General features: G+C 37.9%; 1 protein-coding gene across 2 annotated transcripts in view; it reads right to left on the bottom strand.

The window, feature by feature from the left end:
* LOC129440223 (multiple epidermal growth factor-like domains protein 9) overlaps nucleotides 1–14,840 on the bottom strand; it is a 92,989-nt gene that overhangs the window by 25,685 nt on the left and 52,464 nt on the right. Inside the window, exons 3-4 of one of the 2 annotated variants that reach the window (XM_055199431.2) lie at nucleotides 14,355–14,494; nucleotides 1,368–1,517 (exon numbers count right to left, since the gene is read on the bottom strand). In XM_055199431.2, the coding sequence (XP_055055406.2) occupies nucleotides 1,368–1,517; nucleotides 14,355–14,494 (290 nt within the window). The remainder of the gene's footprint in view (nucleotides 1–1,367; nucleotides 1,518–14,354; nucleotides 14,495–14,840) is intronic. The other variant, XM_055199432.2, reaches the window with a different exon arrangement.

Consider the following 14,840-nt stretch of genomic DNA (forward strand, 5'->3'; position numbering starts at 1 on the left):
ATACATAGATTTTATTTCTAACGATTCGATGCATGGACGGCACACATAAAAAATCGATTTGAAGTACCTTTATTTTGACACTCTCCATGTCCTCCTTGACGTACGCCCATCATCATTTTTTCCATCTGCTAGCATCAGCAAGTGAATGTGAACTAACTGTTAGATTTTGTGTGACAGATCAAATGCTTAAGTTTAACACATTTTTTTCAATTTAATTAGTTTTTTAATTAATTACCTCAGTGATTGTCACTATTGCACATTTTGGCACAAAATATTGAAAGACTTTGACTATGGCCACCATAAGCTTGATTTTATGTCACATTTTGCCCCTCATTATTGGTTTTTCTTTATTAAAAAAAGTGTTTGTTAGTTTGTTGTTATAAATGTTCCAATTGGGACAGAGATTGGACCATTTTCAAAGAGGTTAATTAAATGTTCATGTTATATATTAGATTGCATTTGTAAGTAAACATGTAACTGCCTAACTTGGCACGTAATATAAAAATATCAATAAATTAACCGAATCATAATTGCATCGAAGAAGCTTTTGAATGCATCGGCAAAAATCGCATCGCTGGCGGAGAAATCGTTATTGGATCGAATCGGAATTAACTGCCCGATTTACACCCCTAAAAACTAATAAAAGAAGAGTTATAAAATAAACAAATGATTACATTGATTTTAATACGAAAGAGTCATTATTTCACTAGATGTCATAACATTTTTTCTCTGTTATCTAAACCAACAGCTGCGGTACCCTGGTGTGGTCCCCTACCGAAATAGCTGGGAGCAGTAAACACGCACCTGCCCTTTTACTGGTGGTATTTTCCATCTTCACATCTACCTTATTACATCATTGTGCGTGGCTGCAAGAACATTGCTGATGCAGTCAGCATACCCAGACACCCACAAATAAACACAAGATCACACGATTGATCACAAACATATGTGGGGAACAATCAGGCTACAGAGAGAGAGAGCGCTGCGGTCCTGATCAAAACCATATCTGTGAAACACACAAACAGACCCTCCCATCCACACTCGACCTTGTATTTCATGTCTATATCCTGCCAAGGTTTTGTTCCTCCTGTTCGCAGTGTGGGCCCAGAAAGGTAAAAAGTTTCCAGTTTCGCTTTTGCTTAAAATAAACTCCTCTCTTCCACCCACCCGGTAATGCAGGCAGCTGGCCATAATGATGCAAGACACGTAATGCAAAGCAGATGGGAGGGGGGAAATCTGCTTATTCCAGATGTTGAGATCTACTATGAATTTTCTACACCAGCGGCCAAAAATAGCTGAATAATAAAGTTAGCAGCCTGTGCTAATCTGGGCTATGTTAGTCTGACATGTATGTGGGCAGGACTTACCCAGCCTACAGGTGCCTGTGGATGTGACGCTGGAACAGGGGCAGGTTACGCAGGGGTCCGTTACAGAAGCACCGCGCTTTCGGTAGAAATTATACCTGCAGTTCTCACAGCTGGGTCCTTCGGTGTTGCCCTGGCAGTTGATGCAGCTGCCTGAGAGGATAGAGGGAGGGAAAGAGGGTTGAGTAAACAGAGCCAGAGCTTTGAGTGATAGGACTGTGGTCCAGTGAACTGGATGAAAGTCAAACAGCATTAACTGAGGCAGACATAGGAAAACTTATATAGGAGATAGGAGACAGACTGGAGGGAAAACAAGCAGAGATCAAGCACACATGCTTTTAAGAAGTGCACAAGACCTCAACGCATAAAGAAAAGGAAGGAAGGTGGGTTGAGATCAAACCTTGCAAGAGCATGTGTGCAAATCTTACAGTATGACAAAATACTAATGTGGTCTTACAAAAACAAATAAATGAAACATAGCCTTTCAGTTTGCTTACATAAGGTGACTTCTTTAGGAGATAAACTCTTCTAAAGTTGAAGTGATACAATTTTGAAAAGCCAAGAAAAGAAAGACCCTATTTATTAAATGATTGCATAATTTACAAAAAGCACAAGGCATCATACAAGTGTGTGCAACAACACATAATCAAACACACACAAACAAACAAACACAAAAATATGTTGTTTCCCTTCCAGGCTCCGCTCTATTGTTTTCATTCCAGACTAATGATATTTTCCATCACCTTCCAAATGCTTACTTACCCACAAACAAGTTAACATTTTCAGATTTAAGTAAACCAAGATTTGTCTTTTACTACAAGAACCACTTGAAATGTCTCCACAAGTAAAGCCGAACTTGTTCACACAGACTAAATGGGATTTCTCTGTTACGTAACAAGCTTAACCTGAGATGCTGCCTATAGCTTATAGGAAAAAGTGACTGTATGAAAAACAGCGAGAGAGAGAGAGAGAAAGAAAGTAACAGATGGGCAACATCACAACTGCATTCTTAAGGCCAAGAGAAAAAGCAGATGCTGTACACTAAATGAAGGAGATGGATGAAAGAGCCGAGAGATTGACGGGGCAGTTGTTTTGGAGCTTAAACAGAATATGATGGTGTTCTCAAACTTGGATTTACATGCTGACTAACACCTGTGCTATTGATGTCTAAAGAGATTTCATTGTATATTCGGAGTTCTTTTATTTTATTTTTTTAAAGTGTTCGAACAATTTAAGCTACTTTTATTAATCCGTGATTGTCATTGTATTAGATAGCAAAACATTAAACCAAGTGCCCTTCATTATTGAGTACACTTTTCAAGCAAATCACTTGAAAGAGAAGTCACAAATTAGTTTACATGCACAAAATGTTGTCAATCCGACTGAATTTAATCTGATTGAATTTTACGACAATACAGTTTACATGCACCCTAAACATTGCAATTATGGATAACGGATTAACATGTTAGTTTACATGTACATTCTATTTAATCCGAACCCAATGTCTGCGCAAGTGCATAGCCAGGGTTGCCAAACTTGCATATCAAAACCATCCCAATGAACATTCAAAACAGCCCCAAAGCATCCTAATGACTATTCACAGCCAAAATACCAATAACTAATTAACAAAATCCTTTAACCCACAGGAAAAAACCAACCCGCGGAGACAGTTTAAACATTAGCCCAAATCTGATCTCGAAAAGAGGACAGCGCACAGAATTTCTCGTCAAGTTCACGCTTTATCTCTGAATAAATGTACAAAGCTGAGTTGGAGAAAGTTGTTAGTTATCAGATATAGGCAATGAAAACACAATTTTCAAAAGGCACGATGCTATTTTATTTCTTTATGTAGCCTAATGTTATTAAAGTACACATGAACGCTGCAAAATGTACAGCGTTACCTTAAAGAGCACCAATGGTCCAAATCACGATTTTACATTTCCTTTGGTATTAGAGTGTGTATTAGTACATGTTAACGATAGATATGCAAGAGGTACATACCCCAAAGTAAACGTTGACGCATATTATCGTCTCCCAATGTAAATCTCTTTTCTTAGCCTTAGACAACAAACACACAAATTGTAGGCAACAGTTTACTTCCTGGGATTGGTGATATAGACAAGACCGACATTATCATAATGCCTCCTGTAAGTTAACTCCTGTTAGCATTGCATTGTGCGCAAATCTTTCAAACATGGTAAGGAGCGGCACATTTCCGGCTGACGTCAGAGGTATTCAGACCAATCACAATGTACAGATTAGCTGGCCAATCAGGGACACAGAGCTTTTCAAATCTATGCGTTTCAGTGGTGAAATCTGGAGCTACAAAAATGTGTTTTTTAAGCATAAACCAAGCAAACACATTATATTATATAAAATACACAAAATAACATTGTTTTTTAGCAATGAATAGGTGCTCTTAAATAATGTGTGTTGCCATTGCCTTGCTATTGCATGTTTCTGTGACGAGAATCATGTGATATGTAAATAAGAGGTAAAAAAAGAAGTGAACTTGAGCACAAATGTATTTTTGCATCCGATTAAGAAAATACCAAGATTCACGAGTTTACACGCATACTTTTCTCTTGCTAAACGGATCACAGATCGGACCACACCACCCCTTTCAATAAGATAGAAATTTGCATCCGATCGACCCAAATCGTAATAAGTAAGGTGTACATGAAGCTTTTCAATACAACTGAGCCATCAATACGATTACAAACAGATTGTTTGGTTGCATAATGATAAAACAAAAGATACAGAGTGTTCTTAAAGGGAAACCAGGCAAGTCTGCGTAATATTTCTCTACGAGCTCCCCCTAGTGTCTGAAAGTAAATGCTTTCAAACACACTGTCGCAAAAACGAACTGTTGTCCCTCCCCCCTCGGAACCAAGTTTATCAGCTTATTTCCAATCCAGTTATGTTTTCCTTCCGTCAAGGGTTTTCGATGCTTCTTCCCCGGCTCTGCCATTTGCAACAATCGCTAGCCGTGTTTAGCTCGCCTGCCTCTGTGTTGTTTGCTGTAAAGGGATACTGCTTCTCGCGATATCTGAGACTTTGCGAGACTAAAGGACACCGGGTCGGAAGTTGCAAGTGGGGTATTCTTCCTACAGACGGTATTTAACTCATTAAATAAAAAAAGATGTTTGACCCCTCTTGGCATAATACAAAGAATACAAACTATGAATACAAACAGTGTTGCAGAAAACTGAAATAGATGGTGTACACTTAACATGCGGAGTGTGTAAAACTTTATTTTTTATTGTTCAAATATCTTTTAATCTTTTTACTAATACATCTGACCTGTTTGGTGACCTGTATCTTTATATGGCTTAGGTCCCTCCATCACTTCCCCAGTTTTATTACCCGCAGTGTAAAAACCATGAGTCTGATTGGTCATCTGATTATAACATTAAAAGCACACCTTTCCTCAAACTTGGCCACTGTTAAATAAAGTGAATGAGTCTGGTGTCAAATCTCATTGCAGAAACTATCAATCAAAACTGCTGTGTGTAAAAAGGATTAAAAAAAAATTCTTATGGATCCACTACGCAGACTGCTGATGTCTTCTGTTGCTTTCTGTCAATCAAATTTTTTTTAGGCAAGGCCATACAAATTGTCAGGGATAATAAAAGCAGATACATATTCCTTTACTGCAAGACAAAAGTGCAATAGAGAGATCTAACACAGTGTCACAAAACATTGATTGATCAAAGAGTTTGTGTGTGCGCGTGTGTCTGTGAAGATGAGCTGCTGTCAATGCCAGTTGACTGTGTGGGTGTGTGTGTGTGTTAGTCCACTGGGTCTTTAGGACCAGAGAGCAGAAAGAGGATCATTAGTGGTCGAATGCTGTTCCCTGAGTGAAAGACAGATGTGTGTCCACAGTTATCTCTCCCATAAGAAAGAAAAAACACAGACGAGACCTCTTTTACCCCTCAATTGTTGCTTCTAGACAGAAAGGATATATTACTATGTCTACCAAGGTCAATATTATTGATAGTTTAAAAAATGAATTCAAACTCATTTTATTTTAGATACAAAATATACATGCTTTATTGCTCCATACTTGTAGTTTATTGTAACAATTGTGTTTTTAATTTCTCCTATAGGCAGCTTTGGGAGAAACATCTAATGTAAGCTAAAAAACTCTGTTAAAGCTCTTAGCAATAAACCTTTCCTCTGGGTCATTTTATACAGGTGACTGACACAGAGGCAAAGGAAGACAAGTACAATCACAGACAATATATAGCCTATTTAAACATAACTATGAATGCAGTCATTTAATCTCATCATTGGTGAGGTTTATTGTATTTTTGAAATAAGCCTGTTGGTCGAACAGTGTTTGTTGGGCTGCTGTGATTTTCCACTTATGTGTTGAGCAACACAGGGAGGGGACACTAGACAGGGTTTGTTAAGGACAGGACACAATTCAATGCCTAACAGCAAAACACATAGCAGAGATACAGATCAGGAACATCACTGGAAATTCACACAGACACACAGGGAAGGCACAAACATCTTTTGACAGTATCAGTTGATGCGCTCCGAAATGCTTGCGCAAACACACACATGCATGTGTAGAATCACACCAATAACAACTAATTGTGTAAAAAGGAAAGCCACTATGGTCAACATCTAATTTACATCAAATTTAAAGTTTTTTAAAGCCCTAAAGGAATGAATAATACATGACGAAACATGTTTACAATTATGCATACTCAAATGAGATGATGATAATGAGCTTCATAATGAGGTCATCTTTCATACCCAACATGATAAAACCCAGCTGAATACTACTAACTTTATACTGGCAACAACATTAGAGGATATTAATGAAATAAATTAATCCAAAACTGACAGACATAATTTATTTAACAGCACATGTATAAGACAAAAGCACAATATACAGAAGATACAGTACAAACAGATAATTCAATACAAATGCTCTTGCACAGAGTCAAAAGGTCAAAGAGAAAGGTTAGTTTATAGACAGAATTTAAACCAATCAATAGCAGGGGAGGAGCCGCTGTAAACTGCTGAACTGTTTCATAGCCCTGGGGTAGCGAGAGTGCAGAACGGGCACCGTCAGCTTTAAAGTCTAACTACAATCATTTGATGATCTCTGAGGTGTAAGGCTGAAATATTGCAGTAGAGTGAATGAAAAAATAATTGAATAGCATGACTGAAGAAAGGAATGTTCAGATCCAGCAAAGTGGCACAGAGTTTACAAATAAATCATTAGAGACAAGCATTCACTGAAACCTGCTTGAAATGTCAAATGGAAAAAAATATTTTGAGCCAAAGAGTCAACACCAGGCTTTTAAATAGAAGCTGAATCACTGAATATATTTAAAACTAAATTGCAAAAATGTCATGGATCAGGCAGCTATTTATTATGGAGAAAAACCTAGCAAAGCATTTAAAAAAAAAAAAATCACAGAAGTAATCCACAGTGGCTCCAAGGGGTTAATAAAGGTCTTTAATCAATGTGATTTTTGTAAGAAAAATATCCATATTTTAGCTTCCGGTAACAATGCCATTTTGAACTCACGTGATTCATGAAAGTCACTGTGCAACGCACCTACGACAACTAACGCACAATAAGCTAAAACTCTCTTGTGAATCGAGTGAATCCAAGATGGCGCCGTTACCGGAATCTAGTTATTACAGTTTATAAAGTTTGAAATGTGAATTCTTACAAAATTGCATTGATTACCCGTAGAAGATTTACTAAAATAACTCCAAATGTTTTTTTTTTTGTCAAAAATCGCCAGCAATCCTGGTGGAGCTCACTGACTATGTTTACATGATGCACAAAATTTTGTCAATCCAACTAATTTTAATACAACTGAAGGTTAAAGGATTAGTCCATTTTCTTAAAAGAAAAATCCAGATAATTTGATCACCACCATGTCATCCAGGGTGTTGATGTCTTTGTTCAGTCGAGAAGAAGTTGTGTTTTTTGGGGAAGGCATTGCAGGATTTTTCTCGTTTTGATGGACTTTGGTGGAGCCCAGCATTTAATACTTAACTCAACACTTAACAGTTTTTTCAACGAAGTTTCAAAGGACTATAAACAATCCCAAAAGAGGCATAAGTGTCTTATCTAGCGAAACGATTGTCATTTTTGACAATAAAAATGACAAATATACACTTTTAAACCACAACTTCTCGTCTAGATCCGGTCGTGATGCGCTAGCGTGACCCGACGCAATACATCATAACGTCAAGAGGTCACAGAGGACGAACGCGAAACTCCGCCCCAGTGTTTACATGTGTTGAGAAAGAGGACTGTTCCTATGTTGTTGTATGTCAACTGATAGTAATTAATGTCTTTGTGTGAGTTTATTGTTTACAATGGTCCGCAAATGTGCATTTTATGTATTGTAACACGTGACCTCCCTACGTCACTACGCATTTACGTTAGGTCGCGCTGGACCGGACCTAGACGAAAAGTTGTGGTTTAAAAGTACATATTTTTTATTTTTCTTGTCAAAAATGCCAATCGTTTTGCTAGATAAGACCCTTATGCCTCGTTTGGGATTGTTTATAGTCCTTTGAAACTCAGTTGAAAAAAACTGTTAACTGTTGAGTTAAGTACTAAATGTTGGGCTCTATTAAAGTCCATTAAAATTAGAAAAATCCTGCAATGCTTTCCTCAAAAAACACAATTTCCTCTCGACTGAACAAAGAAAGACATCAACATTTTGGATGACATGGTGGTGAGTAAATTATCTGGATTTTGAAGAAAATGGACTAATCCTTTAAGACAATACAGTTTACATGCACCCTAAACATTGCAATCTGATTAAAATGTTTGTTTACATGTACAGCTTCGCATATCAAACCCATCCCAATGGACATTCAAAACTACCCCAAAAGCATCCCAATGACTATTCACAGTCCAAATACAAATAACTAATGAACGAAATTCTTTCATCATTAACCCATAGGAAATAACAACCCACAAACAGTTTTAAACAGTAGACCAAATCTGAACTCAAAAAAAGCAGAGGACTTGGCAACACCACCCAGTGCACAGCATCTGTCAAGCATCAAGTTCACGCTTATCTCCGGGTAAATATACAAAGCTGAGTTGGAGAAAGTTGTTCTTAAAAAGTTTTCATATAAAGGAAATGAAAACACACATTTTGAAAGATACAATGCTATTTTATTGCTTTATGCTGCCTAATGTTATGAAAGTACACATAAATGCTGCAGAATGTACAGCGCGTGACCCCCTTAATAAAGGGTTGTAAATTGTTAGTCATAGATGTTACACTATTAGTCCAATACGATGTTTGTTGATACAACACAGAATTAAGTGTTCAGATGAACAAACTTACCATAAAAAAGCGAGTGGCCCGACAGACGCTATTACTTCTGCATTTGTCCACGACACTGTTGTCATGTGGTTTTTACGTCAGTAAAGGCAGTAACAAAGGGTAACGTAGATATTAACATCATTTACAGGCGACTGCACTGCCCCGTGTCACTGTTTAGGGCAGCAATTTTCTCATAATTTACAAGTAGTTGAAAACATTTGAGATATTGTTAGTAATCAGCTGCACAAAATATATAACACCGGACTAGTGGTTTTTGGATATTTTACTGCAAATATCTTACAAATTGTACCTTTAATTTCTAAAAATGGACATCTGCCGTGGACATGTGATGTGCAGAAGGGCAGGTTTATTTCAGGTCCATGAAGCATCAGTAAAGATAAAGCATCAATGAAGATGAAGCATTCATGCGAAGGGCTCTTTGCAGAAACACAGAGATTGAAAACCACAGAGCTACAGAAGATCTGCACCTAGAGATCTCTTGATACTCTTTAACAGCTCAAATTGTGCTTCACTAATGTAACAATATCCATTCAGCTAACTCGAAGCACAGCGAGTGGAGGGATTCATTGGCTCTGAGGCACTGGCTGAGACTGTTTGACTCTTGCTGTGCTGACGTAATGGCAGAAAGGTAATGGAAGCTCTCTGGCTGCAATTCTACATTATTGGCTTTTAGGAGGCAACGCAATGGGCAGAGTGCATGCTGAAAGAAACTCTATTAAACACCACAAGAGTGGCACAAATGGATGCCTGAAAAGAAAGTGACAGCAAAAAGAACAAAAGCATCCGATATAAAACAAGGAATGTCAAGGTCAAGTTGTCAAGATGTTGTACCAGATTGTCATTTTAAAAATATGTTTATACTTGACTGGTGAAAAAAGCTGTTCAAGCAGGTAACTCTCACAACTAAAAAAGATATCATATCTCCTAAATAATAGCAAAAATAAATAAATAAATAACTTCTGGTAGTTACTACAAACACAGTCACTTAAAGGAGACTCAAATGCAGAAACATTTCTTATAAATGTGATTTTTACAAAAGAGATAACAGAGAGGATCAAATACAAAACATTGATGGAGATAGCCTTTCCCAGAAAAAGCGTTCCTCAAAGTGCTGAACTGGAGCGAAGCAAGATGTTAGATCTGATCTTTTAGGTAGCCTATCTAGATGCTTTGAGTTGTATGATACAAGATGAAAGGCACATCAATGCATTTGCGACACTGAATTTCATGAAGTGCTGGAACCTTATTGCATTTATAAGCATTTTCTTCTTATCATTATCGCATAATATTATACAGTATTTACATCTGTTCATTTAGCAGACGCTTTTATCCAAAGTGAATGTGGGAGCATTTAACAATTTGCCAAATACACTTGCATACACTTGTGGATAACAGCCAACTCTCCAAAAAGAAAATAGTAAATGATCTGATTCACAAATATTTGGGGCCATTGTATGAAGGGCAAAGTTTCTTATTGTAGTTTAAAGGGACACTTCACTTCACCCATTTGCATTAAGCTGTGTATACAGGGCTCCAGACTAACTTTTTTCACTAGGAGCACAGTGGCCCCCAACTGAAAATTTTAGGGGCGCAACCAGAAAATTTAGGGGCACACACCGTAAATCATCATGCTAACCAAATAATCACATTTCTACTAATTTCCAATGTATTACTAATAAATACTTTGATGATAGATGCAGAAAGTACAATGTGCTGTTTCAAATTCGGTGACACATCACAAAAAAAAGTCAAATTTACTGGCCGCACATGTGTGACTGGATGTAAAATTCAGTGGCACACTCTCAAATTTTGGTGGCAGTCTGGAGCCCTGGTATAGTTAGAAACCCAGTCATGTTTTTGAATGGTCGTGCATCATTCCCTCTGTTTCCCCTGAGAAAGAAGAAATATGGATTTCAGTGTTGCACTTCCTTCTTTCAATGATGTAAAAACCATAATTTTGCATCATTGAAAGAAGGAAGTCCTATATCTTTGTAGAGGGGGTGAGACTACAAACACTCGGTCAAATACGCACCAAATTCGAAATTTATGTTACATTTTGACTACAAATATTATCCACTTTTAAAAAGATTAATGTTTCCATGGGTGAAATGCTCCTTTAAGGTTGGTTGTGGTCTGGTGGTGTATGGAAGATGGGTTAAAGCTCTGCAGTGCTATATCAGTGAATGAAACAGCAGGAATGAAATTGCTATAAGTGACTTTGCCTTCAGCATCAACAAAAGCCTTTGCTGATGATTGCACTGGATGAACCCGATCAAAATCTCTTTCATTTGAACTACCTTAAGCCCAGGACAACCAATCTGATGCTAACAGTGACACAACCAACACTAGCAGTGACAAAAACAGACTGTGGTGTCACAAGTTATGCCTCAACGCACCACAAAAACCATAGCTGATGGCCAACTAGCACATACTAGTAAATAACAAGAACTAACTCTCACACACCACCAGGTGGCAGTCGTCTGTATTCGTAAAAAAAGACAAACTGCAGGATCCAGAACTTGCTCACTACTATTCGGATTCATATACAGCATTTTTGAATATGATAAGTAAAAAGTTATACAAGAACTATATACTAACTACTATATTTTTATATTATAATATTAATACACATATATACAATAATATACAGTACATAAACAAGTATAGGAGCATAAAAATGTATTGTATGTATTAACTCTTAGATATAACTCTTCATATGAAGAGTTTCGTTGCAAAACTAGATAACGACCGTTTTGTTAATTAATTGTAAATCTTGTTTTTTTGTTGTGCATTCCAATATATTTCAATTCAACTGCAGTTGGTTTGTTTTGATTTAAACCTTCATAACTAAAAAAAAATACAGCTAAGTAGCACCATAAAACAAAATAATAACATGATAACATAATAATAAATATGTTTTGACAAAAATGTTAAAAAAATGGATTTATCTCGTTTTGCAACGAAACTCTTTATATAGATCATATTAAAGGAATAGTCTACTCATTTTCAATATTAAAATATGTTATTACCTTAACTAAGAGTTGTTGATACATCCCTCTATCATCTGTGTGCGTGCACGTAAGCGCTGGAGCGCGCTGCGACGCTTCAATAGCATTTAGCTTAGCCCCATTCATTCAATGTTACCATTTAGAGATAAAGTTAGAAGTGACCAAACACATCAACGTTTTTCCTATTTAAGACGAGTAGTTATACGAGCAAGTTTGGTGGTACAAAATAAAACGTAGCGCTTTTCTAAGCGGATTTGGAGGAGGAGCTATATTTTATGGCGTGGTGGCACTTTTGGGAGTACTTCGACTCGGCACAGTAACACCCTCCCTCTCCCATTATGAGAGGGAGAAGGAGAGCGGACTTTTCAGGCGAGTCGCAGTGCTCCCAAAAGTGCTATTACGCCATAAAATATAGTTCCTCTTTTAAATCCGCTTAGAAAAGCGCTACGTTTTATTTTGTACCACCAAACTTGCTTGTATAACTACTCGTCTTAAATAGGAAAAAACGTTGATGTGTTTGGTCACTTCTAACTTTATCTCTAAATGGTACCATTGAATGAATGGGGCTAAGCTAAATGCTATCGAAGCGTCGCAGCCGAGGGGCAACCTTCCGATCTCTCTAATGAAGCCAACACGGAAGTGACTTAAACTGCAATTCATCGACTGGCCGCTTGAGGCTGGCTTCAAAAGGGAGTGAATTCCCATAGACTCCCATGTTAAAAATGGCCAACTTTACAGTAGAAAATAATATGTTTACAGCCTGGTACAAAAAGTGTTTTGGGCCTATATAGCTAATTTTGCCCTTCATGACAACTGTGAGGGGGGTGAATTTTTTTGTAACTCACCCGTTTAGATTATATTAAGCCTTAAACTTCTGCATAATTAAGGGCGTGGCCGCTTGAGTGTCGGTTGAACAGCCACTGCTGTCACTAGACTCGCGCTAGGCGGGCGTGGTTTCACCTCAGCTTCACCCATGTCCCGCCTCTTTACCCATTTTCGGTTTTCAGCAAGTAATTCGCGGGGACGCGCGGCCAAGATGGCGACGGCAGGCAACGCCTACTTTAAGCTTCAAAAGCGATCTTCACAAACCAATGGGTGACGTCACGGACACTACGTCCATATTTTTTACGGTCTATGGTTGCAGCGCGCACCAGCGCTTACGTGCACGCACACAGATGATAGAGGGATGTATCAACAATTCTTAGTTAAGGTAATAACATATTTTAATATTGAAAATGAGTAGACTATTCCTTTAAATATTATAAATATTGATAGAATAGTGAAAATACAGTAAAACAAACGATTAAAACTAAGCTGACCATTGCTGGAAAATGTCCAAAATTGACATCCGGCCTTTAATGTGAGTTTAGGTTTGTGATGTTAAGGGCTCATTATAGTTCTGCATAATTCTACAACGTAGCCTTGACGCCATAGGCTATGCGTCGGTTTTTATTCATACTTCGCTGTTTGGAAAACGCACCATTGACCGATCATTACAATTCATGTACAATTCAAGGTACTTTTTGTGTGCTGTATTTCAGAAAAGCACAAGAATGCATAAATCTGCAGCATCGGCACTCAAAACCAACCAGCAAGATCAGAAATATGACTTAATAACAGGCCTGCATGATATTGAGGGGAAACTAACATTACAATGTTTTGTTTTTCTAAGATGTAAATTGTGATATGAGAAATACTCAATGACTTCACCAGATAACATGAAAAGCCCTTTTTGAGACGATTTAACTTCTGCCTTGCATTTCTTGCAGTGGCGGCTCGTGACTGCTCATCCGAGGGGAGCTAATTCAAAATATGTGTTCGGAGTTTCATGCGTGTTGCTTGCATTTTCACATTTTCAAAATGTTTCTTGCGTCATGTAAACCATGTGTTTTGTCAAAATAAATGCCTGCTGCACACGCGTCAAAACCATTTATGATAAAAGAGACGCTCACAAAATACATGCAAGACACTCCCTTAACAGTAAACTGTGATTACGAATGAAATTATGCAAGTATCTGGCAAACGTGAGAGTCTCTTTTATCATAAACCCTTTAGATAGATATGTAGCAGGCACTTATTTTGACAAGACACGTGATGCACACGGGGAGGTTGTTGTTATGCAACCATGTACTAATAATAACCCAGCAGTTGGGTTAAAACAACCCAGCATTGGGTCAATTTTAACCCAGCGTTGTGTTCTGTCCAATATTTACCCAATATGGCTTGAAAATAACCTAGCCATTTTTAAAGTGAACCACTGCAGAGGGGGACATTACGATGTTGATGCTGAAATGATATATTGTGCAGCCCTACTTATAAGAGTATGTCTTTCCATGATTTGCATAATTCTGTAAGTGATTTGGATACTACCATAAACAGAGCATGCAAATAAAACGCACAGTAAGCAATTCTTTTTTAGTGAGTCGTCCCTTACCTCACTGTAACAAGTATTCCAAGAGGGCTGTCACTGTAATAAATGTGCTTGGATAAAGCTTTACCTAAATGACTAATAAATTATCAACATCAGTTACAAGAATCATGATCTTATCAAAGAGATCTGACGGATAACCACATGGATAGACATGGTGCGCTCTGTACATAAGGTTGTGAATGCAGTGGGGATGAGGGTGGCTCACCTAATATCGTGTGGCAGGAGTTGCTGTGATTATTGCATTGGCACGGTTGGCACCCCGTACTGCTTAACTGTGTAAAGCCTGGGCTGCAGTCGTCACACTTGTCCCCGTGCACCCCTGCCTTGCACATGCACACGCCAGAACTGTGAGAAAATACAAAGAAGCAGGTATGGAATTAAATAGAGAAGAACAGAGACACAGACAGAATGACTAAATGTTTATGAAGGAGCCATACATTGCATAAAGAGGTTAAAAGCCACATCAAACAAGAGGTTTCCCTTGGACTGCCAAGAATGGCAGCTTTTAATAGAACCACTCTCTGAAAGCTTAAGTAACGCCTGTCTGAGATAATGCTGCTGGTGAAAAATACACTGACCGATGTATTGCGATCATTGATCTGACAATGGACATCCAATTCAGTAGTGTGGATCTCCAGGGGGTTGGTGATGTTATTAATGGAAAGCTATTATACAGTGTTATAGAATATGT

Source organism: Misgurnus anguillicaudatus, chromosome 22 (genome assembly GCF_027580225.2).
Source record: "Misgurnus anguillicaudatus chromosome 22, ASM2758022v2, whole genome shotgun sequence".
Classification (NCBI taxonomy): domain Eukaryota; kingdom Metazoa; phylum Chordata; class Actinopteri; order Cypriniformes; family Cobitidae; genus Misgurnus; species Misgurnus anguillicaudatus.